The following is a 27,909-nucleotide window of genomic DNA, read 5'->3' as shown; positions in this document are numbered from 1 at the left end:
GGATTGATAGACGCACCTTCCAGTCAAAAACGTGTCTGTCTCCAGGCCTAGGCGGGGGCGGGCTTGAAACCCGAAAGCCCAGCCCCTGGCCGATTGTGACGTCAGAGTCGCCATGGATAGACATCCCTACGCGGAGGTGAGTGTGTGAGGGGCAGGCGAATACAAGCAGGAGCCTCGCCAAGTCCAGGCCCAGACCCTGACTTTGCTTTCTCTACGGTTTCTCCGTGCCCTTCTCACGCTACAGTCGGTTCAGCGAGGTCTAGCGCGGTGAGAAGGGCGAAGGGATGGTCGGTCGCGCCCGTCTCAACGTCAGTCAGGACTACACGTCTGGGATGTCGTGTCGCGCGCCCTTTGACGTTGCGCACGCGAGGATTTGGGGACCTTGTACCCCACAGACTCAGACTCAGGCTGGGTTTGGCCTGGGCCCCATGCTTTTCGCAAGGCTCCCTCAGGGTCCCCGGGCGGGATCATCAACGCCGACAGAACGTTTAGAGCACTGGTCCGTCGGTATCATTTGGCGAGTCGTATAAAAAGTACATCCCTGACGTACTGCATGCGAAAAATCAGGAGTCTGGTTTTAGCAGGCTTCACAAGTGACCTTGTTTCACTACTTAGTCCAACACCTCCATTTCAGGCAGGAAAAAAATGAAACACAGAGAAGACACAACGTATCTGAAGTCACCAGGCAGTGAGGCAGCAGACCCTGGGGCTCTCAGCAAATGCTGCTCTTCCACTTGCAAACCCATCTAATTTCCAGCCAAGAACCCCACAGTAGGATGATACTGTGGCTGGAATCTTTTGTTGGATGGTAGAATGGTTGAATGATTAGGTACAGTTTGTTGTCATAGGAAGGTTCACAACTTGGCTCCATCACTTAAAAGTTTTGAACCCCTGAGCAAGGAAGTTATTTTGCCTTTCTGAGTGGAAGTTTCCTCCTTTATAAAATAGGGACAAATAATAGGGTCTCCAGAGCTGTTATGAAGAGTCACGAAGTGATGCTTGTAAGCTATTTGGTACTACTAAGTGTAACAGGTGTTACCTTTTAGTATTTTGATTTTTACTAGACTCTTAGATTGGGGTCCCCAAACTTTTTACACAGGGGGCCAGTTCACTGTCCCTCAGACCGTTGAAAGGCCGCCACATACAGTGCTCCTCTCTCACTGACCACCAGTGAAAGAGGTGCCCCTTCCGGAAGTGCGGGGGGGGGGCGGCGGCGAGTAAATGGCCTCAGGGGGCCCCTTGCGGCTTGCGGGGCCCAGGCCGTAGTTTGGGGACGCTTGTAAGGTCAGTGCTGGAAGGGCCTTCAAAATATCCCTTCAGCCTCACCAGGCGGTGGCGCAGTGGATAGAGCATTGGACTGGGATGCAGAGGACCCGGGTTCGAGACCCCGAGGTCGCCAGCTTGAGCGCGGGCTTATCTGGTTTGAGCAAAAGCTCACCAGCTTGGACCCAAGGTCGCTGGCTCCAGCAAGGGGTTACTCGGTCTGCTGAAGGCCTGCGGTCAAGGCACATATGAGAAAGCAATCAATGAACAACTAAGGTGTTGCAATGCGCAATGAAAAAACTAATGATTGATGCTTCTCATCTCTCTCTGTTCCTGTCTGTCTCTGTCTATCCCTCTCTCTGACTCACTCTCAAAAAAAATAGTCCCTTCATTTTAAAAGGAAGAAATGAGCCCAGAAGGTTCCAGAGTTATCCAACATCACACTAATTTAGGAGATAAAACCCACGTGGGAGAAATTGTTAAACAAGATCATATGAGATAGTACAAAGTGCCCAACTGAGTATAGTTAATATAACAAAAGTCCAAGAACCCTCTGGGAGAGTGCAGCTGCGGCGAGTTTTTGTATTTGAATTTTCATTATTTCAATCATGGAGGCCCAGTAGACATGCTAGCAGGGACTATTACCCCCATTTTGTAATCGAGGGACCACCCCAAGGAGGTTAAGTGCTCAAGGTCATATATAGTAAGTGAGGGGAAGAGGGCAGGACTGAACTTAAACTCCTTTCATTGCATACTTCGCAGAGGTAGGAAAAAGAGAGGCTAGCATGGGCTGGAGTTAGGAGGAGGTATAACCTAGCAACGTTTCCCAAGCTCTGTTCCATTTTCTGAGTCTTGTGAGATGTTAATAGGTATTGCTAATAGAAGAGGATTCTGTGGTTAAACAAGTTTGGGGAGTACTCTGTTAAATAGAGCTGAATAAGTTCACAGGGCATCTCAGAATTCTTAATTTGTTAATATACATTGTAGCCTGACCAGGCTGTGGCGCAGTGGATAGAGCGTCCGACTGGGATGCGGAGGACCCAGTTCGAGACCCCGAGGTCGCCAGCTTGAGCGCAGGTTCATCTGGTTTGAGCAAAGCTCACCAGCTTGGACCCAAGGTTGCTGGCTCGAGCAAGGGGTTACTCCGTCTGCTGAAGGCCCCCAGTCAAGGCACATATGAGAAAGCAATCAATGAACAACTAAGGTGTTGCAACGAAAAACTAATGATTGATGCTTCTCATCTCTCTTCGTTCCTGTCTGTCTGTCCCTATCTATCCCTCTCTCTGACTCTCTCTCTGTCTCTGTAAAAAAAAAATAAACACACACACACACATTGTAAGTATGCCAGAGAGGGCTAGAATATGCGGTACAGTGGTCCCTTGTCTATCGCAGGGGTTAGGTTCCAGAACCACCTGCAATAGGCAAAAATCTGCGAAGTAGTGATCTTATATTTTATTTCGATTTAAAATTCTTTATATTTTTTATATAGTTTTTGAATTTTTAGGCTAGAAAATGCTTATTTTACTGCAAAAATAATTAAAATGATAAATATATAAAATACTTATATACTGCAAAATCCCACAATGTAGCGAAAAAATCGTGATACAAAATTAGATATATACAGTTTGAAAATCCACGATACAGTGAGACTGCGAAAAGTGAACTGGGATGTGGCGAGGGATGACTGTTATTTCTTAACCTTATTTAACCATGGGATCTCCCACCTCTTTTTTTTTTACATATTTTATTTATTCACTTTTTTTTTAGAGAGAGAAAAAGAGGAAAGAGATAGAACAGGGGAAAGAGCAGGAAGCATCGATTCCCATATGTACCTTGACCAGGCAAGCCTGAGGTTTAGAATCGGCAGCCTCATTATTCCAGGTCGACGCTTTATCTGCTGCGCCACCATAGGTCAGGCATCTTTTTTTTTTTTTTTTTTAATGTCTGGTCAGTTTTTAGATAACACTAGCGTTCCTGAAAGAGTTTGGGTAAACATTGCCATAGTGTAGTGTTTCTCAGTGGATGATCTGCATCAGAATCACCTAGGAGCTTGTTAAAAAAACAAACTTCGGGGTTCCACCTTAGACCTGTTCACCTAGAAAGGGCCCTACGTTTTAATAAGCTTTTGGAGGTAGTTTCTATGTGTCCTAGAAGAAGTGAGATAGAAATTAAGAACCTGGACTTCCAGGTTAGACTGAATTAGGCCAGAATACCTAATCTACTACTAAATAGTTTTATACCCTTGAACAAATTATCTAAGGGCTTAGAGGTTCAGTTTTCTACTTTTAAAAGGAGAGAACTAACACTTCATTGGGCTGAAATGAGGATGAAATAGAAAACCGATAGGAGCTTAGCACACTGCTAATACATAGTGTGTGCCAGTGCATGAAGGCATAACTCTTGCTGCTGCAGTTGCTGTTATCATGCCATGCAGCCTGGGCTTATGCTCAGTGAAATATTGGGAAGTACAGAGAGAAGCATGTCTAGAATAGAAGAAGAAATGAGTTTGTTCTTCCATTATACTCTTGTCTACCTGTTCAGCTCCTGGTCTGTGGTGTCCCAAGAAAGGAAATGGGTTGTTTTTAAAGCATTCAAAGGCTTAGCACAGTGGTTCTCAAAGTGTGTGCCAGGGTGCACTAGTGCGCCCTAGAAGATTTCCAGGTGTGCTCTGTGGTATTCCAGAGAAATATGTGCCTGTTGGGGACCAAAAATTCAACAGGGGTTTTGGAGTTTAGATTTCTGGGGGACAGAGGTGTGGGGAATTGGCTATAAGCTGACAGTTGGCCCAACCCCCCACCTCACTTGCCTGATTAGGTTGCAAAAGGCTGTTAAGCTGTGGTGCTGGATTGTTTACACTACCCCCTCATGTTCCCCAGAAAGACTGGAGGCAAGTTTCTTCTATCCTTTGTTTGGTGTAAAGTTAAGATGATATGTATGCTAGGGGTTTTCTGAACTCAACACAATTAAGAGTAAAAAGAGAGGAATTCTTCAATGTATTGATGAGGAAATGAGAGTTTGCCTTTCAGATATATGCCCAAACATTGAAGAAATCACTAGGACACATCAGGCTCATGTTTCTCATAAACACAAGAATGAAAAAACTTAACACATTCACGCCAGGACCTGCCAAATTTACTAAATCTTACTAAGAATGTATCTATAATATATATAAATATATAAAGAGATAACTTTTTTGTCATTTTTTAAATTTTTTAACCCCTCTTTTTTACAAATTCTAAAAAGCATAACTCAAAAAATGTAACATAAAAATGCTTTTAATGTCAATAAATTTAATTTTGTCATATTTATTTTGTTTAATTACCATAAAAGCACGCTTGGACTTTATATTTTTTTCTTTAATATTTGACTTAATTATTATAACATATTTCTCAGAAATTTGCATATAGTGCGCCTACAATTATTTGTAGGATTTTAAATGTGCCCCGACTTCAAAAAGTTTGGGAGTCACTGGCTTAGTGTTACCTCCCTTCCACCTAGTACGTAGCCCTGGAGGATTCCAGCTTATTAGGAGTCAAAACTAGTTTTCCACTGCCTCTGGCCCCAGGGTACTCAAGCATGGACTGGGAAGTTAGAGTAGTAAAACTCAAGTATCCTTTGGTCCTGGGGAGGAGCCAGCCTGATTGGTTTCAACACTTAAGAGCTTAGTCTCTGAGGCCAGAGAGATTTCAAATCTCTGTTCTGCCATTTCCTTGTAGAAATTTCTTGGAAAAGTCTGAGGCTTAGTTTTTCCTTTTTTTTTTTTAATTTATATTTTTCTGAAGTAAGAAGCAGGGAGACAGAGAGACAGACTTTTCCGCATGCTCCCGACCAGGATCCACTCAGCAAGCCCATTAGGGGGCGATGCTCTGCCCATCTGGGGCGTTGCAACTGGAGCCATTCTAGTGCCTGATGAATCGAACCTGGGACTTCCACACGCCAGGCCAACGCTCTACCACTGAACCAACCGGCCAGGGCTTAGTTTCCCTTTCTTTAAAACGGGATTATAAGAGTACCCACCTCAAGTTACTGTAAAGATTTAAACAAGACAGTCCATGTAAAGTTCTTGATATAGTGTTTTGGCATATAGTAAACTAGAAAGCCCGGCGGTCATACGAAATGACCGCTGTTCTAGATATTATAAATTGTAATTAAAATAATTTGTGCAAAGGTGTCTGCTAATTCAAACTGAATTACCCAGGGCAGGCGGCGAGGACGCCCCTTTGCTTAGTGCCCCACGGGGTTTCCTAAGTAGAGTGCAATGAAGGAAACCACTGGCGGTACATTTCTTAAGAGCCACCGCTAGCTCAATAAATAAAGGTGATTTAAATAATAAAATGTTAATTCACATGTCAAAGATCTCTTTGTACACAACATTTCTTGTGTAGATATTTCCATCATTTTTAAGCTCGCCTTGCAGAGGACCATCAATTATTTTTAATTTTACGTCCGTTCTTTCATGAACTCTTGAACAGGCAACATAAAGTTGACCGTGTCCAAATGCAGGCTCAGGTAAAAAAATGCCAACACGCTTAAGCGTTTGGCCCTGAGACTTATTGATGGTCATAGCAAAGGCAAGTTTTACAGGAAATTGTCTACGTCTCAATTGAAACGGCAACCCTATTTGAGATGGAGCCAAATCAATTCTTGGAATGACATGTATTTCACCTTTAGAGGAGCCAAAGACTTAGCTATTATGACATTATTTTTCAATTGGAGAACCTCTAGTCTTGTACCATTGCAAAGACCCCTTCTGGTGTTAAGATTTCTTAACAGCATAATAATTGTTCCAGTCTTTAACCTCAATTTGTGAGGTGGCATGCCAGAAGGCGGGACTATTTGAATGCCATGGCAACTTCACCCCATTGGCTAGTACAGTTACGCAAGCAACCAATAAGCTATCAGCGACAAACAGACACTTAAGCCGCATATAATAGAGATACTCTCAAATGGAAGAGGGATGCAGATATGTAAATTGTAGAGTCAGTGTGATAAGTATTAAATGGTAATCAGTGTAAGGTACTAGGATAGCACAGGAGGGATACCTAACTCAACCACTGGGGAAGGAAGATTTCTTAAAGGAGATGACATTTAAACCCAAAATTGAATCTCCAGTAGGAGTTAGCTGAGTGAAGAAAGGAATGGTATTCCTGTAAAGGAAATAGTATGCACAATGACTAGGAAGCAAATGAGAGAGCCCAATATTTTGGAGGACTTTAAGAAGATCAGTCCACATGCTGTAAAGAGGGGAAAGGTAAGATGAGGTGAGAAGGGTAAGCAGAGATCAGAAGCCTTTTTGAGGAGTGTGGACTTCGGCCTAAGAATAATGAGGGAATTGCTAAGAGTTTTCTTCCATTTGTGCTTTGGAGCTATTACCATGGGGCGCTGTGAAAATGGGTTGAAGCAGGAGAGACTGGAGGCAGGGAGAGCTGTTTCAAAGCTATTGAACTAATTTAGGTTAGAGAGAACAGTGACCTGGTGAAAATGGTTTGAGAAGCATTTGGGAGGCAGAGTTGATTAAACTTGGTGCCTAATTGAGGTTTCGGAGAGGAGGAAAGGGAAGGTGCCCAAGAGGGCACTAGGGTATCTCATCCACTGAGGGGAACGCAGAGAGGAATAGATTTGGAGGGAAGGTCTGGGAGGTTGTTGGATATGTGGGTCTGCAGCTTATGTCAGATTATGCTGGAGGGAAACATTTGGAATGTCAGCACAGACATGGTAATTGAGATTTTGGGACAGTTCTTGGCTCACTGTTTATTGGCTACAGGTTTCTAGCCTTTAAATATTTTAGGAGGCTTTGCTGGTGAATGTGTGAACCACTTTTTCTTTTTTTTTTTTGACCGAGACAGACAAACAGAGAGAGGGACAGATAGGGACAGACAGACAGGAAGGGAGAGAGATGAGAAGCATCAATTCTTCATTGTGGCACCTTAGTTGTTCATTGATTACTTTCTCATATGTGCCTTGACTGGGGGGCTACAGCAGAGCAAGTGACCCCTTCCTTGCTCAAGCCAGCAACCATGGGGTCATGTCTGTGATCCCATGCTTCAAGCCAGTGACCCCGCACTCAAGCTGGTGAGCCAGTGCTCAAGCTGGCAACCTCAGTGTTTTGAACCTGGGTCCTCTGCGTCCCAGTCCGACACTTTATCCATTGCGCCACCACTGCCTGGTCAGGTCTCTGTCTTGTGATTGTTTAATCCTTTTGTATGGGCTCTAGCCTCCTCCAGCAGGCATTTGAGGGATAGCTCTGACCAAGCAAAGGCTTGTCTTGGCAATGCAGTCTACTCTCTTCCCCATCAGGACTCAGTGTGGACAAACCTTTGACCCCTTCGAGCTTCACAAGGGTTTTGGAAGTAAAAGAATGAGCTCTCAGAACCAAAAGAAAATATAGGACTTTCTGAGTGGATTATTTAGGATGGGGTGAGTTCCCCCCCACCTGCAGGAATACAGCCAGAGTCCAACATTGACTGAGGTTGGACTGTAGAGTCTTTGGGATCTCTTACAATACTGTGGCTCTCAAATTGGGTCTAGAAACTGGGTTGAAAAAAAGAGTAGTTCTTCTGAGTCTCAGTCTCAGTCTCCCTGATTTCTGCGCTTGAAGCCTCTGAAGAACACTAATCCAACCCTTCTCCCTTCAAACCTTTCTGTAGAAATCGTGTGTGTGTGTGTGTGTGTGTGTGTATGTGTGTATGTGTGTATTTGACAGATATCATTTATGACACTCCCTGGCACCAGCACATGCTAGATTATAGGAAATGCGGTTGAGAATAGGCTAGAGGCCAGAGACCCCTTTGGGCAAAAGCCCAGCGCTGGGACAAAGTCTAGGGGTTCTCTGATGTTCTTGCTGAAAACAGCAAAGCAGGATTCTATGAGCATGAAGTTAACCTGAGGAGTCAACATGTTTCTTGCCCTTCCCTTCACTCCCCCCACCCCCAAAACTCCTCCTGTTGTTTGTTCCCCCTAATAAATATCTGAGCAAGACTGTGGTGGGCTGGGCTGTCTGTCCTCTGGATTCTCTGTGAGAGGTCTGGGTGGTCTCGGTGCAGCTCATCTGGTCTCCGAGTTATTGTCGATTATGCGACAAGTGGTGCCCTGAGTGAGGAGCAGACCAACCTCCCAAAGCCTTGCAAAGGAAAAGAATGTTTGTTCATCCTGGTAAGGGACACGAGTGGCAGAGGACAAGCCCCTGTATGCTCGTGGTGAGGTCTTAATAGAGATCAGATCAGGGGATTCCCCTCCCTTTCCCCACTTCTCCTTCATTTGCCCTCTAGCATGGGAAATTTCCTTTCCTTGGAGCATCGTAATCAATCACAAGCTCCAGCTGCGGGGCCTCTTGCAGGCTGAGCAATGGTGAGGGATAGAAACCTTACAGCTCTCTTGCTAATGATTTGTCAACAATGCCCTAGGTACCCCAAGGAAGGCAGTCTTGATCTTGAGGACTAGGAAAGGGTCAGGCGATGGTTGCGGAATTCCATTGGCCCGGTTACAGTATAACATTTCATTGATTGGAATTCCTACTGGCTAGCACTTCGCCCAGTCCCGATGAACCTTTGGCACCCAGTAAGTCTAACACCCTCCCCCCAATTCTCCCTTTTTGCCTCCACCCCCTGAAGAAAGTATGGTCGAGAAGTGCTTGCGGAAAGGACCTGAAAGGGAAGGCGAAATTACACAGGCTTTTCCCATTGTTAGAACTCCAGGACAACCGGATTGACATGAGAGTCTCCCTTTTCAAGTCTACAAAGAGTTTCACAAAAGTCTAACTGAAAATGGGTTGCAAAGCTTCTTTACTAAAGGCATGTTAGAAGCCATTGGTACAAGTTATGAGATGACCCCATGGGACTAATGAGCTTAATAAGAACTGTCTTAACAACTGCACAATTTAGCTTCAAGACTTATCAGGATGCTGCTAAGCACTTGGCCATGCAAAATTTAGGAGCTGGCATTCCTATTGGTATTGATATGTTAACTGGACCCATTTGCTCCCAGTCTTCAATGTCCAGGCTCCTTTCACGAGGATACCAAGGACGCTGTTGCCAAATAACTAGGAGTAAATCAGTGAGTTGTTTGTCTGGTACTCTACAGCCAGCTGCTCATAAAAGGCCCTGTAGTTGGAGCTTATGATTTTGCTGCTCAGGGGTCAGGGAATTCCTCACAATGGTCAGGGGAAAGAAACAAGGAAAGGGAGGGATAAAATGGGGAGTCTCCTGGTCTGAAACCTATTGACCTTGCCGCAGATGTTCAGAGGCTATTCTTCCATCACCTGTGTCCCACTTACCAGGGTGGATTGGGCGTCCTTCCCCTTTTCCAGGTTTTGGGAGGTCATTTCGTTCTCGTTCCTCACGTGGGGCACCACTTGTCGTGAAGACAGTAACTAGTCAGAGATGAGATGGAGTGGAATGCGCTGAGGGACCTAGGGGAGACCTCCTCACTGTCCCTCATCCTGGTTTCATGAGAATGGCCGGACCTCCAGTCCCTATGGGTATTGATTGATACAAATAGAAGCAGAGACAAGAATGAGGAAGTCAGGAAGGGGGAACTTCTTAGAGCAGATAAAAAGGCAAGGGAAGTAGCTCATCTAGCCCACATATTGATTAATCAGAATGCTGATTCTATCCCTAGAACGTGCTGTGTTCGTGTACTGTGTGCAGTACTCTCCGCCGGTGACGCCGCTGTGGCTTTTGCCTTAGGGCACAGAACTGTGTCCCTGTTCTGTGTTCCTATTCAGGGCCGTTATATTTGTTTACTTCGAATTTTTTAAACATTTCTTCCACAGGATTGCCACAGCTGAAAAACATTTCTGTCTTCCCGTGGACAAACCAAAACCATTAGTTTTGTATCGGGACCCTGTTGCAGGTCCTGATTGGAAGGGGCCCGTTGAGTTGCTTACTTGGGGGAGAGGATATGCTGCTTTTTTTGTCACTTACAGGTCCTGTGTGGATTCCTGACTGATATGTTAAACCGTGCCATGAGTCAGCATCAACCCAGCGGGGACCCCCTACCACCAAATACCCAGCAGCTGGTACCCGAACAGAGCACTCCCCCAGACATGAAAGCCTCACGGAAGAAGAGGAAGCGGGAGCCTCTGTCCTCAACCGCTAATGCCTCCAAACTTACTTGGGGCAGTTTGAAGAGCCTGACCAGCCAGGCTGAGATGGTACTGCAGAGCACCAGGACTCCCGCCACCCCAGAAACCCTCTTTCTTTCTATGCTTTCCGTTATTACCCTTGAGTCGCAAGCAGGAAAGGTAAAACTTTTACTTACCCTTTTGCTCTTTATTTACAGTAAGTTCACTTCAGCCTTTAACTTACTGGGCTCATATTCTAAATCCTATATTTGTGAAAGGCAGAAAACGTGGGGCTAGTGTGTTCCAAAAGGAAATTTTATTTGAAAAGCACCTGGGTGCAGGCAGACTAAGACCAGCACCAAGGGAGGGATAGGGCAGGGTTTATGTGGACTTGGGCAAGGGAAGCTGAGGCTGCTGCTTCTGACTCAACTGTCCCTTATCAGCATCTAGCTGCAAGGGAGGTCTGAGCCAGATTACTAAGTAAGCAAGTCCTTTTTCCCCCTTCAGGCCTGCGTTGTTGTTAAGATGGTGGCTGAGTAGCCATTTTACCTATCATTTTGATGTTATTGCCTGGGAGAACCCTGAACCTCCTATTTCTTCCAGTGACTCCCAAATTACGGGGGCTTCATGACTTCCCTCCTCAGGGCCTCTCTGCAGTTGTGGAGATACTTGTGGTTAAGAAGGCTATCATAGTGGGTGGTATAAGATCCCCCAAGCTTGTTTTTTTTTCTCTCTCAGAGGAGCTTCCTCTATGTTTACAGAATCGCTCCTCTCCCGAGAATGGAAATTCTTCTTATCAGTGTATTCCTTTTCCTCCATAATGGTGCATGAACTACATTTATCATAATTTAACAGACGAGGGGCCTCTCACCACCAAGTATTTGTTCAAGCAATTGGTGTTCAGGGTACCCCATAGCAGGGAAGAAATCACTCAAAGACTCATGTTCCTATCTGTCTCCATCCTTGGCTTTCTTTCAAAGATGCTACAGATGTGAGTTGAACAATGTGTCATTCTGTGAATTTTTCCACAGTTCCCTTAGTTGGCAGTAGAACACTGAACAATTGGGGACCTCAAGATCTATTAGTCCAGCCCTCCAGTCACTCCTGGAATTGGAATATGCCTTGTCATTCATTATATTAATGGGTGTCCTTTATGGAACCCAGGTTTTGGGGGCTCCTCTTGAGGCTCCTTTGCATTTACCTAGGGAAGTCAATCTTTTCCCGCCTTAGAAAATATGTATGTAGGGCTGTTCTACCTTTCTCCCCTAGAATCTTATGATGTGGACAGTACAGTTCCACTACATGGGTAACTAATGATAGCATCACTCAAATTATTATATGTACTTATATTTTTCATATGACCTCTAACCCTCCAAATCTTACCACTGTCAACTTCACCTCTGTTGTGGAGCGACGTAGGGAACGTTTTAATACCACATTTTTCACTAACGTTACTTGGATTACTCCCTGCATATCACACCATAATGTACTACCCTCTACATAACCCACTTGTATAAAATCTGCCAGTGCTCACAGGCCTGGGTTCCCGTTAACCTTACCAGGCTATGGATGAGTAATTCTGCCCCTGAGCAAGTCACTTGGGCTGGTGAGAAGGTGCAGGTAAAAGGGTTGTGCAAATCCTAGCTGCCTCTATTGTTGCTGCCACAGCTCCAGCAGCCACGGCTGCTACCACTGCGGTGGCGCTTTCCACTCAGTTCAGACTGCCCAGCATGGTAACCAGCACCGTCAGGTTACTTCGGAACTTCTTAGCACAAACTGAACAAGAAATCCTACAAAGGCTAGATGCTTTAGAGGCCACTGTTCTCTGGATTGGAGAAAGGCAACAAGCTATGTGCGATCATCAGCGGCTTGTTTGTGACACCGAATTCCATACTGTGTGTGTCACCCCTGTTCCCTTTAATTCCATGAAATCTTGGGAAATACTCAGAGCGCCAACTTCATGGCGCCTTTCGTTCCCCTTTGGGACAGCACATACGTGATGTCCAAGTTAAACTACAAAAACAAATGCTACAACTCAAGCAAGAGGCACAAAATTTAACTTTTTTTTTTCTTCTGTATTTTTCTGAAGCTGGAAAGGGGGAGAGACAGTCAGACAGACTCCCGCATGTGCCCGACTGGGATCTACCTGGTACGCCCATGGGGGGGGCGCTCTGCCCACCAGGGGGCGATGCTCTGCCCCTCCGGGGTGTCGCTCCGTTGCGACCAGAGCCACTCCAGCGCCTGGGGCAGAGGCTGAGGAGCCATCCCCAGCGCCCAGGCCATCTTTGCTCCACTGGAGCCTTGGCTGCGGGAGGGGAAGAGAGAGACAGAGAGGAAGGAGAGGGAGAGGGGTGGAGAAGCAGATAGGTGCTTCTCCTGTGTGCCCTGGCCGGGAATCGAACCCGGGACCTCTGCACGCCAGGCTGACGCTCTACCACTGAGCCAACCGGCCAGGGCCACAAAACTTAACTCTTGCCCAGCTTGAAGGTATCACTCACTGGTTAGATCCCCATAATTGGTTTTCAGGTCTTAATCTATGCCTTTGGCTTTTTATAGTAGATGCCCACTCATTTATTGAGTGAACACACAGAAGAGGGTAATGTAGTAGAGTCATCAGGTGGACCCAGATGAATACCAACTCACCTATTCTAGCTGCATCATCACAGGCACTAGATTAAACTCTACACGGTAAAATGGAAACAATAGCACGTACATGACTGAGGATCAGTGAGAGCCAGTTGAACTAGAAGCGTTGAGCAGAGCTTCAATAAAATGTTAATTGCCCCCTCCCCACAATATGTCTGTGATGCTTTGGAAACCATGGTTACCGGACTCTTCCAGCCTTTTCTTTTCTTCTTTCATGATCTTATATTTATCGGCATGAAATGCTCTTGGAGCAACTCTCAAAAATGTTGGCAGCATGGAATAGTGACAGGTGTCCCCAAACTACAGCCCGCGGGCCGCATGCAGCCCCCTGAGGCCATTTATCCGGCCCCTGCCGCACTTCCGGAAGGGGCACCTCTTTCATTGGTGGTCAGTGAGAGGAGCACTGTATGTGGCAGCCCTCCAGCGGTCTGAGGGACAGTGAACTGGCTCCCTGTGTAAAAAGTTTGGGGACCCCTGGAACCTGGAATCAGGGACTTTGGTTTTCATTTCTGATTCAGACCTCTATTAACAACTCTGATGCTGGGACCGTCTTTCCCGGCCTGGATTTTGCCTCAGTTGGTGGCTCCCCTTCCTTCGTGTTCTTGTGCAGCTAGAAACCTGCGTCATTCCAAGCATTTCCCTTTCTTCCCTCCTCTCACCTCCCTCCCTTTAGCTCTTCCCTAACCTAATTAGTTGCCAAGTCATGTCTAGTCTATCTGAAATAGCTTCAGAATCTGTCCTGTTCTCTTCCCCCTCCAGGTCTGCTGTCTGGTTCAGGGCCTGCTGGCCCAAGGCGTAGCCTCCTGCCTCCCCCACTAGCTCATCCTCCACACCGCCACTGCTTAATGCTTTAAACAAGGCTCTGATCATGTTTCTCCCCTATTAGAAACCCTTCTATGGTGCTGTTTCCTCCAGCATAAAGCCCAAACTCTTTTGAGTGGTATTCATTTGTTTAGATATTTATGGAGGCTTGCAGGTGCCAGACACTGTGCTAAACCCTGGGGCACTGTGATGAATGAGGCCAAGTGTCAGCCCCTCAGGAGCTCACTGTTAGGTGGTGGAGACCATACTATGCTGGGGTCCCCAAACTTTTTACACAGGGGGCAGTTCACTGTCCCTCAGACCGTTGGAGGGCCGCCACATACAGTGCTCCTCTCACTGACCACCAATGAAAGAGGTGCCCCTTCCAGAAGTGTGGCGGGCCGGATAAATGGCCTCAGGGGGCAGGCCGTAGTTTGGGGACGCCTGAGACAGAAACTAAGACACCAGTTATTCACCAGCTAACAAATGCATCAGGAGAGGTGCTTGGACAGGGAGTATGTAATGAGCCTGCCATTCTGAACTCCTGCCTCTGCCCCCTGCATTTTAGCCTATTCCTTGACCACTCCAAGCTTGCTCATAGGTCTGGTGCCTTTGTCTCTCTTCTTCCTTCTGTCTGGAATGTCCTTCTTTGTCTTCCTTTTTTTTTTTACAGAGACAGAGAGAGAGTCAGACAGGAATGGAGAGAGATGAGAAGCATTAATCATCAGTTTTTCCTTGTGACACCTTAGTTGTTCATTGACTGCTTTCTCATACGTGCCTTGACTGCAGGCCTTCAGCAGACTGAGTAACCCCTTGCTCGAGCCAGCGACCCTGGGGCTGGCTCAAACCAGATGAGCCCCCGCTCAAGCTGACGAGTTCGGGGTCTCGAACCTGGGTCCTTCCGCATCCCAGTCAGACGCTCTATCCACTGCGCCACCACCTGGTCAGGCTTTGACTTCCTTTTGGAGAAGCCTATGCATCCTTCACTACTGGCTCCAATATTATTCCTGCCTCCTCCAGGAAGCCTTCCTTGACCCACTTCATGCATTTGTTATATTATTGCTCATTTATCATTCAACAGACAACAAATTCCTCTGCCCATGCCTCCTTGATAGCATTTAAGTAGATTTTTCTGATAGCACTGATCAGACTGTATTGTAATTACCTGTGGGCTCCTCGAGGTCAGACCCTATTTAGTTTTGTGCCTCCAGGCCTACCACAGAGCGTAGGACAATACTGTTGCTTTGTAAATGCTAGCTGAATAAAGTCTTTTAACAGTTGTGCACCTCAGGTTCTTCATCTGAGAATGGGCCTATAGTTTTCTTCCTTTTTTCTGTTAAGAGGATTGTTGACAGGATTCTGCCAGTAGCACTTGTGTGCATATGAAAGTGCTTTGTAGATTGTGCATGAAGGCGTTAATGCAGGATGGAAAGGAAGGGGTTTAGTTGCTGCCAGGGTGCACCAGGCCTCTAGAATGTGATAGGGAAGGCCAAAAGACCTGTCTGTCAGCACCTGCTTTGTTGTTCATAGGACTTATTGTGGAGTAGCTGCAAGAAGACTTGGTGTTCAGCCTGTTCTTTGGGTGTGCCCAGACTCTGCAGAATCCCCACCCCCTTTCTGTCCTGCGCTGGAGTCCTGTTTTCTATTGCTCTGGGAAAAAACTATGGCAGGAGGCAGTGGGAGTCCTTGGGCGTGGGTGTGGGTGTGGGTGGGAAGTGATCAGGCTCCATCTCCAGCTCCAGCTCAGTGTGACCTGAACAAGTCCCTTCCCCTCTCTAGGCCTAATTCCTTATCTGTAAGCCGAAGGGGTTAAGTTAGGTGAGTGGCCTCCTGGGCACCTCTTCCATCGTGCCTCTCCAAGTTCCTTGGGAATCTTTTTTCATTCTTCTAAGTCTCAGCTCAGCTCAGATGCTGCTCTCTTACGAAAACCCTCTCTCTCCTTTGTGATCCCATGGTACATGGCCTCTGCATCCATTTTAAACACCGGTTTCCTTATGCTGTTTTGTTAGGTGGCACAGAGAGTGTTTCCATACCTCTCCTATTAACTGAGCTCCTTCAGAACTATTCCCTCTTCTCTCTGTGCCTTCTCCAACCCTGAGGTTACCTGGCTTGGGGCTTTTCTGGTAATAATATCATAATAACAGTAGCTGCTGTGATTTATTGTGGATTTCCTTTATGCCAGACACTATTGGGAGAACTATTTTTCTTACGTTAATGGTTTCAGACTATCTTTGAGTCAGTGAGGGTTCTGCTGAGCTCCCTCACAATCTAGCCAGGGAGGGGCCCTCAGGTGGTGCTCTGAACCCTCCACCTTGCTTCAGCCAGAGAAACTTTCTGAAACCATTTTTTAAATTTTTGTTTTATCAAAAGATGGCTTTAGCTCAAAATTAAGCCAATAAAATTCTGCATTTATTTCTTATAATCTGCAGAACCGTTCATTGAGGAAGGAATTATTATATTTTACTTATAAGGAAAGAGGCTTAAAGTGATTAAGCTGCTGTCCCATGGTTGTGAACTCAGCTGGCAAGAGCAGAGTTTTGAATTGAGATGTGCCTATTACTTCATTGTCTGTGAAGGGGTCTCACATCTAGCTCTGGCAGCTCCTAGCAGAAGAGCTCCCATGATGCCGAGCGGGGAAGGTGGAAGGGCCTGCTTCCTGTGCTCCCTCAAGAAGCCTCCCTTCCTCAAGCAGGCAGAGCCTTGTTAGATAAAGTGTGAATTTGTTCTTAGCCCTGAGGATAACTGTCCCAGAAATTATGAAACACAATAAAAAGAGAAAGTCCAAGCTGTCAGTGGCTACACCATTGGTGTGCCTTGCAGGTTGAGCTGGACTAGAACACGTCTAGGTGTTAACCACCCTCACGGCTCTCAGAGCTTGGCCCAGCTACTCTCTGTGCCCTCAAGCTCAGCCTCTCTACAGATGTGTTGGGGCTGTGCTCTGCAGGGCCTTTTGCGGGCTATTTAGGGAGTTGGCGCTGAACACCCTGAGCCTCAGGGATCCCTGGCCAGAGGCATGGGGATATGGACAAGAACGGCGTGCTCCTCTGTGTGCTCTAATGTACAGATGGCCTGGGCTTAGCAGACAGAAGACCTGGATTCTGGCATCAGCCCTTCCACACAGTCGTGATTTTTCTAGACTTGAGTTTCATGCTCTGTAGAACGGTGCTGTTATTAATGTGTATTGAGTGCTTACTCTGTGCTGAGATCTGTGTGGAAGTGCTTCATGTGACTGGTCTTATTTCATTTACATACCAACCTAGGCAGGGACTACTGTTATTTCAATAGATGGGATTCAGCCGGGTCACACTGGTTTGGTAGAACTGATAACTAATTTTTTGTTGAGTTTGGCAAACTGGTTGTTAAAATGGCACCTGTAATCAGGGTTCTCTTTAAGGTGGGCACCTGGGCAGCTACCCAGTGTGGAAATCACAAATTTACATTCCTTACTCTTCTTTTAACATTCATCTGCGCAACAGCATATTATAAGTGCCTGTAGTAATGTTCATTCCGTCCAGAGGTGAAAAGAATTGCAAGTGAGGACGCCAATCAAGAAGCAATAATGGAAATATCTTAAATAACAGTTTTATTGGGTTTTTTGTCATATATTTAATATTTTAAAACTCATAACATAATCTAGTTGTGTGTACCTGTTTTATTGTTCTTATTTAAGTATCAAGTGCATGAAATAATAACTACCTCTCATTATATCGTCTTTTTATACTTAAAACGGTCGTTAGGGTGGAGAACTGGTTGTTAAGTTATTTGAATCCCACCACTGTGTTCCTATTTTAAAGCACAGGATATTGAGGCTTAGAGAGGCTAAGTCATTAGACCAGTTAGTAAGTGGCAGAGCCTGAACTGATCTTTTTGTCTCTTCACCATTGTCCTATATTGCCTTAGGAATAGGGTCATGCCTGCCTGGCTCATACTTCCATGAGTGAGGGTGGGAAATGTTTTTGCATCGTGGGCTAGAGTGGGGTAAGGAAGCATGCTAAAGGTGACTCTATGCATTGGATACACCGTTTGTGACTGAAGAGAGACACTTCTGTACTGTGAATTCTGCAGATAGAGATGGGGGTACCACAGAGTGAGGATTTGTAATTCTATTTGATTCATTTACCTGCTCATTCCTGCACTGGATATTTACTGAGCATTCATTCTGCACTGGGGGCTGTGGACAGAGTCTGGCAAACCAGACATGATCCTAGCCCTGCAGAGCCCCCTTGGCATGTAAGGAAGGGGTGCCAAGGAGGGTAGGATTCCAGCCTTGGCTGTAGGATCAGTTGAAAGAATGGCAGTGCTTTCAACTGTCAGGTGCCATGCTGTGACTGGTTTCTCACCCTGTCATTCTGACTGATGTCTTGCTCTTGCAGGGCTGCCCTGGAGCTGGAGGACAAGCACCCGGGGCCCCTCCAGGTGGCTCCTTTCCTGTTGAAGGACAGTATGGCAGTGGGGTACCCCCTGGTGGCGGTTATGGAGGAGGAGGTCCTGCCCCTGGAGGGCCTTATGGACCTCCCAACCCTGGGGGGCCACCCTCTGGAGCACCAGGAGGACCATATGGCGGTACGGCCCCAGGGGTCCCCTATGGTCAGCCACCTCCAAATCCCTACGGCACCCAGCATCCCTGGTCTTACGGACAGGGACCTCCTCCAGGTAAGTCAGGATTTTGGGTTCCAAATGCCTCTGACCTTGTTCTGAGTTATCCAGAGCCCATCCTTGCCCTTTCTGTGGATGTCCAGAACCTGGTCTCTGACACCTTAGCATCTTGATTCTAGCTTTACTTGCATTAGCAGAATAAGAAATCTGTTGGTCGGCTTTGCTGTGATAACAACAACTCCAAAGTCTCCGGTTACAGCGGTAAACGTGATTTCTGTTGCTTGCTCACAGTCACTTGCTCCTGCTTCCCTGTGGGCAGCTGTGGGTTTGGTTGCTGAGGTTCTGCTCCACGTGTCTTTTCTTTCCAGGATCCAGGCTGGAGGAACAGCCCTATTTGAGATACGTTGTTCTTGTGGCAGACAAAACAAGCAGGAGAGCTAGCAGCAATGCGTGATGCTTCTCAAAGCTTATGCTTTCAGGGACTTTATATCTCTTCCTCTTGTTCTGTTGGCCAAATTACACCAACAGCCTGATCAGCAGGGTCCAGCTCCCCTGGAGGGGCTCTGCAAGCCACCAGGCAGTGGAGAGGACGTATAGCGCTCTGACAGGGAAGGCGAGGCTCGGGGAGTAGATTAGCAAATACTTGGAGATAATAATACAGTCTGTCATGGGAGAAACCCCATTTCTGTATAAGGGAGACTGCTCTGTGTAGAAAGACAAGATAATGTAGTTGTTAAAAGCTTGGGCTTTTGAGATCAGACCACCTACTGACCTGACCAGATTACTTCATCTCTTTAAGCCTCAGTGTTTACATCTGTAAAATGGGTAAATATCTCCCACAAGATTGCTAATAAGGATAAAATAACGTACGGGTAAACATAGGCACTGTATCTGGTACATTGGAAGGGCTTATTAAGATTCTGAGAGAGGACTTAGCAAAGATTTGGCATTTAATGTGATTGCAGAGGTGCCAAAGGCCTTTCCACTGAAGATGCTGAGGCAGGCAGAATGATGGATGAGCTGGGGGAGGGATAGAGAGCAGAGATACTGACAGTGAGGTACTGGACAAGGCGGGGTATGGGCCGGGGCTTGGCGATTCAGTGCAGGCAGACAGAGACTTTCAGGTGAGGCCTTTGGGGTCAGACCTTTGGAAAGATTGCCCATGGTCTCAGACGGGGTCAGGGAAGGTGAGTGCCCCGTCCCCTGCGTCCTCCCAAGCCTATTCAGTCAGCCTCTTAATGGAGTGCTGTTCCCAGGAGACCAAGCCAGCAGCAAGGCAGCCTGGGGCCACTCTGGTGCACCTGCAGGGCCCCCAGGGAATGGCAGTGCTGGGAAGCTGTGGCAGCTTCGCATACATAGCCCAGCAGGAGGCTCTGAGGGAGATGTTCAAACCTTGGGGTTTCTAAACACTGTGTGCCGTGGCATTTATCTTGTCAGAGCTCTGGCCATTTGCTTTTAGCTCAGCAGCTTCATGGTGGATTTTCTCATCCTTTTAAAATCTTGTGTCTGTGCCTACATGAGGTCCTTGCAGGGAAAGGAGCCCCTGGCTGAGAGGCTTATCCTTCCCGGGTCTGAGGCCAGAGGTGGTCTCTGGGGCTCCAGAGGAAGGAAAAGATGTGCCCTTGGCTCTTAGCTGCTGTTGGGCAGATAAAATATATTATGCTCACTTTGTTAAAGAGGACACTGCCCACGTGGAGGCCTTTGCCCAGGTGATATTAATGTGTGTTGAGAATCCTTGTAGCCTGAGGCTTGGTTTTGGGATTAAGCCTTTCCTACCCTTTTTGATGTGGGGCAGTACAATCCAATCATGCCTCAGAGAAGTGACTTTGTATTAGAGACTTCCCTATTTTGTATATTGGATTAAAGGTTTTGAATCTACACTATAAAATGGGGGCAGAACGGGAGCTTGCACTCTTGGTTCCTGGGATGATTAGCATGAGAGAGCAGAGAGCAGAAAGAGGCCATGTGGCCAGGAGAAGCAGCCAAGATGGCGGACTGCTGAGTGAGATGCCAGTTTGTGTAGTGTTTGTATCTGGGATAAGGAAGGAGATGGGGAACTGAGGAGAATAAGTCTGGTGAGCTAGAAACCTTTGATTCTAGGAAACTCGGATAAGTCAGTAGCTTTGTGAGCACTGCATGTGAGTGGGTTTTGGAGCCCAGTGTGTATTTTTACTTGCCCGCTGGGTGCAAGCTAGAATTAAAGACTATGGCCCACCAGTTTGTGGCTCCGTTGTTTCTTTACCGACTGTCCGAATCCAATGCGAACCTGCATAGGCCAGAAGGCTGCTGTGATAGTGGCCCTGGCCTTGGCTTCTGGCTTTACAGCTGCTCACCCGCTGCAACTTCCCATCACCTGGCCACCATTGCCTCCTCTCCAGTGCAGCTGGTGGCCTCCTGGAACAGTGCTGCTTAAAGCATGATCCCTCTGTCACCTGTGGTGGTCACCTGAAGCCCCACCTCGGCCCCACTGAACCCATGATCTAAGGTTTGAGCACCACTGCTCTGTAAGGCAGGTATGACCATGCAGATGCCCGCTGCCCACAGGAAATAACCTAAAGGTACTCAGACCCAAAGGGCCTTTCCAGCCTCCTCACCTGAGTCGCTCCTCCTTCCCATCTACCCAGGAGCTCTCAGAGTACTCTGAACACCTGTTGTGCCTCTAACACGTGCTTTTCCTTCTCCCCATCTCAAGTCTTTATCGGCCTTCAGATCCAGTTCCTTCCTCTGGAACCGGGACTGCACACATTCCAGGCTCTTTGCTAAATCTTCCTTTTGTTATTTTATTTAATCATCACAATCACCCTGGGAAGTAAGTCTATTTTTAGAAATGGGGAACTAGTACTCAGAAAATAAAACAATTTGGCTGAAGCCACACAAGTTGGTAAGGCTCAGGACTCTGCTTCCCGAGGCCCACCTCTTTGATGCAGGGACTGCATGCTACAGAGACTGCCCTTCTGGGGGCTGTGGCCCTCACTCCCCCATGGCAAAGCTGCTGTTTTAGGAAGGTTTCCTGTACAACGAGGTCAGGTAGTCCCTCAGTCGGGCGAACCTCTGGCCTCACCTTTGGCACGGTGGTGGTTTCTGTGCTCCGCATTGCCCGTGCTGCCTCTGAGAGTACGTGTGAGAAGGGCCCTTAATGTGGCCTGTGCAGTCGGTAGCTTTAGCAGTACTGTGTAGCTCTGGCTTTTCCTAAGTCTTCTGTGCTTCTCCACTTTCATCTACCATCCTTTCCCCTACATTCCAGCTCACCCTGCATGTCTTTCCAAGTGATTGATCCTGTCCTCCCTGTACTGACACACACACAGCAAGCTGCTTGCACGCACCAACAGACACAAAGCTCATTGAACCGCAACAGCACTAATAATCAGCAGTTGTACAGTGCTTAGATTGTGGCAGGTGCTGATTTAAGAAATTTCATATAATTATATCTTCCCAATTGATGAAGTAGATGCTGTTGTGTCCTCATTTTGTAGATAAGAAAACTGATACCCAGAGAATTTAAATAACTAGGGCTACAAAGTGGGGCTGAGACTTGAATTGAGACCAACTCTAGCATGAATTGAGCACCTTGCCTTTCTGTGTCTGGCTTGGTGCTAGCCCCTGGGGATTCAGAAATGAGTTAGGCTCCTGCCCACATGTTGCTCCAAGTCTAACCTGGAAGGTGGTTTGGAAATGTGCATAGTGGAGTGAGCAGGGCCGTAAGAGGGAAGGAGTAGAAAGGAGAGGGGAGGAAGGCCTTTTCAGGGACAGAAAATAGGAGGGCTTGCCTGACCTCTGGTGGCGCAGTGGATAAAGCGTCGACCTGGGAACACTGAGGTTGCCAGTTCAAAACCCTGCACTTGTCTGGTCAAGGCACATATGGGAGTTGATGCTTCCTGCTCCTCCCTCCTTTCTCTCTCTCTCTCTCTCTCTCTCTCTCTCTCTCTCTCTCTCTCTCTCCCTCCCTCCTCTCTAAAATGAATAAATAAAAAAAATTAAAAAAATATTAAAAAAAAAAAGAAAATAGGAGGGCTTTATGGAAGGAACACATTTCATTTGGGTCTTGAAGGGTGCAAGGAAAAGGATGGAAAGAGATGAGGGCGAAGAGGAATGAGGCAGAGACCAGGAGGGCAGCGGCTCTGAGGTGGGAGTGTGCCGGCACGGTAAGAGCAAGTGTACTGCTGCATCTGGGCCAGGCCAGAGATGGGTGGCGGCGGGGACCAAGGGGGAGAGGTGGACGGGAGTAGGCCCCATTGTGGGCGCCCCTGGAATGCTATTTTAAGGGTGTTGGACTGTTTTGAAGGCAGTGGGAGCCTTTGAAGAGTTTTGAGTTGAGGTTGGGGGGAAATTGGTGAGAACAGAGATGAATCTTACAAAGATTACTCGGTAGCAGGTGAAGAGTGGTGGAAAGTAGCCATAAGGTCGGTGTGGTTAGGCTTTTTGGTTTGTTACACATTGCAGGTGGGAGGTGTCTGAACCTGGGCAGGTGCAGGACAGAGAGGAGATGCCTGTGTGTGGAACTGACAATCAGCTCCCAGATGTGTGGGATGAGATGTCTGGAGAGAGTTTCGGAGATGGGGTGCACAGCGCACATCAGCGGTGACTGGGAAGGGAGAGGGGTGGAACTCTGTGGCCCCCTACACTCTGATACCATCAGCTCCTGATAGACTGTCAACTCCCCATTGTGCCAGGGCAGTCAGACCTGGTTCCTGCCCCGATGGCTCCCTGCTGCTGGGACTCTCAGATTACTTGTCTCTGGGCTATGTGTGTTAGGCGCTCAGCAAACATTTTTGGGTCTCCAGCCTCTGGGGAAGAAATAATCCCTCCTTTCAGAGAATTCTTAACCATCTGGACAAGCCCTTTTTCCTTAGAAACTTAAAACCAGATAGACAAGTGACTAGAGCACTGTTAGGAAAGCCGATGGATGCAGAGTAGAAATCAACCCAATACTCATGAGTGTACACTGAGGGTCCCCTTCCATCAGAGTGAGGGCTTTGGCTTGATGGAAGATGGGTAGGTAGGTTTGTGAGACTGTGGATAGGGAGAACCCGTGGTCAGGGAGGCACTCACTGGCCCTTCACAGCATTTTTGCAGATTGGCCTGGGTGGAGACCTTCATTTTTCTCCCGGGGTTTGCGCCCCTTCCTGCAGGTGGCGCGCCTCCCAATGTGGATCCTGAGACTTACTCCTGGTTCCAGTCAGTGGACTGTGATCACAGTGGCTACATCTCCATCAAGGAGCTGAAGCAGGCCCTGCTCAACTCCAACTGGTCCTCATTCAATGACGAGACATGCCTCATGATGATAAGTGAGTACTAGCCCCTCCCAATGGTCGGGCTTGGGGCAGAACCACCTGATAATCTGAGACAGTAAGCGGGTGGGTGACCATGCTGAGGAAAAATCTTTTGGCCAGGGAGGATTTCAGACAGGAAAATGGGTTCAAGGTGAGATATTCCCCTTAGATCTTTTCTCAAGTTCTAGGCCCTACTGAGTCACAGGCTAACTCTGTTCCCCATCCTGCAGAATGGGGCTCCATGCTCGGGTAGGAGATGGCAGGGAGGGGTCATCTTACAAGCCTGCAGAGAAAATGCAGTTCTGGAAGGGGTGGCCAGGGGCAGGGGCTGGTGTGGTGATGATGAGGGTATGTCTTGGGTACAGACACTGAGCCTCAGGTCTGGGGTTCAATGGAGTCTCCTACTCCATCCAGCCTGGGGAGAAATGCTGCTAGAAGATCATTGCCCAAACTCAAAGCCTCCTTCCCTCCTTTCCCTTCCCCCAAGACATGTTTGACAAGACCAAGTCAGGCCGCATCGATGTGTACGGTTTCTCGGCCCTGTTGAAATTCATCCAGCGGTGGAAGAACCTCTTCCAGCAGTATGACCGGGACCACTCGGGCTCCATCAGCCACACAGAGCTGCAGCAAGGTGAGGGCACGGCAGGGCCGAGCAGGGTTCTCTTCACTCCCCAAGGCAGAGCCAGGCTTTTCTCTAGCCTCTGGCCACCGGGGTCCAGCTGCACTGCAGCCTGCTGCCCTGAGCCCAGGCCTGCTCTCCGCCCCTTCTGTGGCCTGGCTGTGACCGAGCTTCGAGCCAAGATCTAGGGCAAGGGAACACCTGGGTCCAGGACCATGGCTGGACTCCTGGAGCTGGACTCCAGGCGGTGCTAGCGAGACAGGCCCAGCCAGCAGGGGCCTCAGGGGTGGACATGTAGTAGCGCAGGGTACCGCGAGACCAGTACGTGTGGCTGGTGTGGCATGCAGAGTGGAAAGAGCCCTGCATAGGGGCTCAGAAAGATGGCTTATGTTCCTGGCTCTGCTAGAAAGCAGTTACCTTCCCAACTCTGGTCCCCGACCACTGTCAGTGCTGCAGCTGGGTAAGATGACCTGCGCCCCAGTTCCAGGTCTGGTTCCAGCTCTGACTCTAGAGGATGAGTGGTTAGTGGGGTGTGAGCCTGACGGGGAGCTTGCCGGAGAGAGTGAAGGGGTTCCCCAGAGAGCCCAGCCCCGCCCTGGCTGCGGGTTTCAGTCACCTCAGGAGCTCTGTGGGTGGGCTGAGCACACCGCATCTGTGCCCTGGTAGAAAGGATAGGAGGCGACCTGTACCGATCAGCTACCCTTGTGGGGTTCTGTCGTAGAGACTGGTAAGGGTGGTACTCTCACAGCAAAACAAATATTTATTGAATGAATGCTGGCTGTGTGCCAGGCACTGTTATAAGCACTTTAAATGTGTTACGCCATTTGTTCTCCCCGTGTGATAGTTACTGTTTATTTTCACCCTCCCCTTAGCTGAGGGATCCCTTATGATTGTCCTTTCATGGATGAGAAAACTGAGGCTTGGTATCAGTAACATGCCCTTGGGCCACATAGCAGAAGGGGAGCTGAGACTCTAGCCTGGCAGGTAGGCTGTGCAGAGAGGAAGGAAAGAAGCCTCCCAGGTGGAGGGATGTGGTGGCAGCACAGGCTGTGACCTTGGAACTGGCCAGCAGCCTCGCCTGGGGTGATGCTGATTTTAGTACTTGTAACAGTACTTACTGAGTGCCCGTTCTGTGTCAGGCACTGTGCCCATGCTTCACAGAACCTTTCTTCATCCTTACTAAACCGACCAGGTAAGTATTACCCCCATTTAAGGATAAGTCAGAGGTTAGTAAGGTTAATAAGTAACTTGCCGAGGGGCTATTTTGACTTTAGAGTAGGCCCTCGGAACCCTACCCCGTGCTGCCTCTGGTGTCGCACTGGTCAGTGCGGCCCTAAGGGGCTCAGGTCTCCTTCCATAATGCAGACGAGTCACAGAGCAGGGACAGCCTGGTGTCATTCTGGGGCCCAGGAGTCCGACTAAACAGAGGGTGATGGAGATTTTGAGAAAGAGAAATGAGGCCTTCCAGCTAGGGGAGCGTCCAGGCAGAGCGCCCTATTGTGCTCCTCCCATCCTGACAGACCCTTGGGACTTCTGTCCTCTGTCTGCCGCGGTGCCCCTCCAAGTCCCCTGAAGTGCAGTGCCGTGCGCAACTGGCCGATGGCAGTGCTCATGTGCTCGTGTCTGCTGTGTGCCCCTCCTCTCCAGCTCTGTCCCAGATGGGCTACAACCTGAGCCCCCAGTTCATCCAGCTCCTGATCTCCCGCTACTGCCCGCGCTCCGCCAGTCCCGCCATGCAGCTAGACCGCTTCATCCAGGTGTGCACCCAGCTGCAGGTGCTGACTGAGGCCTTCCGGGAGAAGGACACAGCTGTGCAGGGCAACATTCGGCTCAGCTTCGAGGACTTCGTCACCATGACAGCTTCCCGGATGCTATGACCTGCTCATCATTAAAGAGTGCTATGCACCGAGGGGCCTTTCCTGGCTCTTCAGAGTGGGAGAGCACGTGGGCCTGTCCTATTCCTGCCCTTCCTAGGAAAAGATTCTCCCTTGACTGATGCCGCACCCTTCCCCAAGAGGGCTGGGTGTCCTGTGTCATAGCCACCAAATAGTGGGGTCCTGGGCCAAGGCCACACAGGTAGGGGCCTGACCGAGAAGAGGACTGAAGTTAAATGTCCTTACAGACCCGAGCATTTAAGTGGCACAGCCTTGCAGCAGGAGCAGGATGCCAGTTGTTGTAATGGAGTTTGTGTCCCGTTGACTGGGCCCCACCTTTCACTCTCCCTCCTGTGCCCTGACACCAGTGGCCGGCCTTACCATTAATGCTTGTGTCCCCTCACCCATGCTGTCCTGTCAGAGCCAGTTTCTCCAGAGTGGAATCTGACCAAGCATGAAAGAGATTTTCCCAAGGGACCAGTGGCTTGGATTCCCCAACCCCACGTCCACAAGTCCATGTGTTAACTTCTGGCTGCTTAGGGGCCGTCGCTGCTCAGGGAACTTGGGCAGTCGGCTCCCTGGGCATCTTGGGTCAGGTTCCTGCGCTCTTCAGCTCGGACCCCTTGCTCGCTTGCCCACCATTCTCGGCTTGGTTTCAGCCCCCAGGGCACAGTTGCCTCCTCCCACTGCCAATGCCTTTTTGTTCTTCATTGGGGCCAAAAGTTCAGTGAAACAGTAAGCTTCAATAAAAGGATAAAACTCTGTTCCACTTTTCCCACCACACCTTCCCAGCTATGTATATGCTCATCCATTCAGTCACTTATTCTTTCATTAAACAAATATTTAAATACATACTATATACTGCGCCATGCAGAAAGCAGCAGGTGAGGAGAACATCGTCTACTCGAGGCCGCTGTCACTGACCAGGGTGCAGTTGAAGGCCAGGGGTCTGGGGGCTTATGACTGTGTGTTTTGTAACAGTTTTAGGACTGGCATTCTGGGCTGGAAGCAGCCACCTCAAAGTTTTTACAGCCCGGCCTTTTTGTTATCTCAAGCCCTATTTTTATCTTTCAGACAAACTGCATTTATTAAGTCATAACTTTCCCCCCATTTTTATTAAGCACAGACATCTGTACTTGCCTGATGGGTCTCCAGATCAGTGTGGTAAGGAATTTACAATGAATGTTTATAGTGAGCTGACAAAATTTCAGCCAAAAGCCAAGACACCAGACATTCTGGTTTGCTTGGGGGACCTTATCATGGGTAATAGTGTGATAATCCTTTTGTTTTGGGGGGTGAGATAAGAACTCCAGGCCCTAAGCAGGGCTCCCCTCCCTTCAGTGGATGGTTGGGAAAAGAAACTTGGGCTGTTTGGCAGCTCAGTGAGGCCCAGCAGATATGTTGAGCTCAGCAGTTCAGTCCCATTGTCACAGAATTAGATGGAATCAGTTCCCAAAGGCCAGCCACAATCCAGGGCTGGGATCCCTCCATGGCCCCACTGTGAGGTCAGCCTCTGCTTGGCAGCCTCCAATGACAAGGAACTCAGTGCCTCTCCAGGTAGCTCATTCGTCATGCCAACCTCTAGATACCGGGAATCTGTCACCACATTTCTGCCAAGTCCTGGACTCAAGTAGCTCTTCGCTGAGCATCTCTCCCCTTGTCATCCTGGTCACCCCCTGGAGGTCACCCTGCTTCGGAGGCCTAAGGCTCAGCATGGCTCTGGATTCAACCAGCAGAGAATAGAGTAAAAACTGTTGCCATAAGGGGGGAAGCTTCTGT

At 48.2% G+C, this 27,909-nt stretch overlaps 1 protein-coding gene across 4 annotated transcripts; it reads left to right on the top strand.

Moving 5' to 3' along the window:
* PEF1 (penta-EF-hand domain containing 1) lies at positions 1–26,894 on the top strand. 4 transcript variants are annotated; one of them, XM_066375696.1, is made up of 7 exons: positions 94–136; positions 10,187–10,504; positions 18,145–18,424; positions 23,497–23,652; positions 24,125–24,268; positions 25,396–25,448; positions 25,904–26,039. In XM_066375696.1, the coding sequence occupies exons 1-6, from the start codon at positions 113–115 to the stop codon at positions 25,437–25,439; spliced, it is 966 nt and encodes a 321-aa protein (XP_066231793.1). In that variant the 5' UTR covers positions 94–112; the 3' UTR covers positions 25,440–25,448; positions 25,904–26,039. The 4 variants fall into 4 exon arrangements, with proteins under 4 accessions (XP_066231794.1, XP_066231793.1, XP_066231791.1 ...); XM_066375694.1 differs by lacking the exon at positions 25,396–25,448 and having other exon boundaries at positions 25,904–26,894; XM_066375695.1 differs by lacking the exons at positions 94–136; positions 25,396–25,448 and adding an exon at positions 3,159–3,174 and having other exon boundaries at positions 25,904–26,894.
* Positions 26,895–27,909: the final 1,015 nt, after the last annotated feature.

The sequence above is a fragment of the Saccopteryx leptura genome, chromosome 3, assembly GCF_036850995.1.
Source record: "Saccopteryx leptura isolate mSacLep1 chromosome 3, mSacLep1_pri_phased_curated, whole genome shotgun sequence".
NCBI lineage: Eukaryota > Metazoa > Chordata > Mammalia > Chiroptera > Emballonuridae > Saccopteryx > Saccopteryx leptura.
Note: the sequence above shows the minus strand (reverse complement) of the source record. Positions and strands in the feature narration are given on the sequence as shown.

Bases quoted from the DNA above. Each gene is read 5' to 3' on its own strand.
- PEF1 (XM_066375694.1), top strand. From the start codon at position 113: ATGGATAGACATCCCTACGCGGAG. The intron at 18,425-23,496 runs GTAAGTCAGGAT...CCCTTCCTGCAG, and splicing joins CGGACAGGGACCTCCTCCAG to GTGGCGCGCCTCCCAATGTG. The intron at 23,653-24,124 runs GTGAGTACTAGC...CCTTCCCCCAAG, and splicing joins GACATGCCTCATGATGATAA to ACATGTTTGACAAGACCAAG.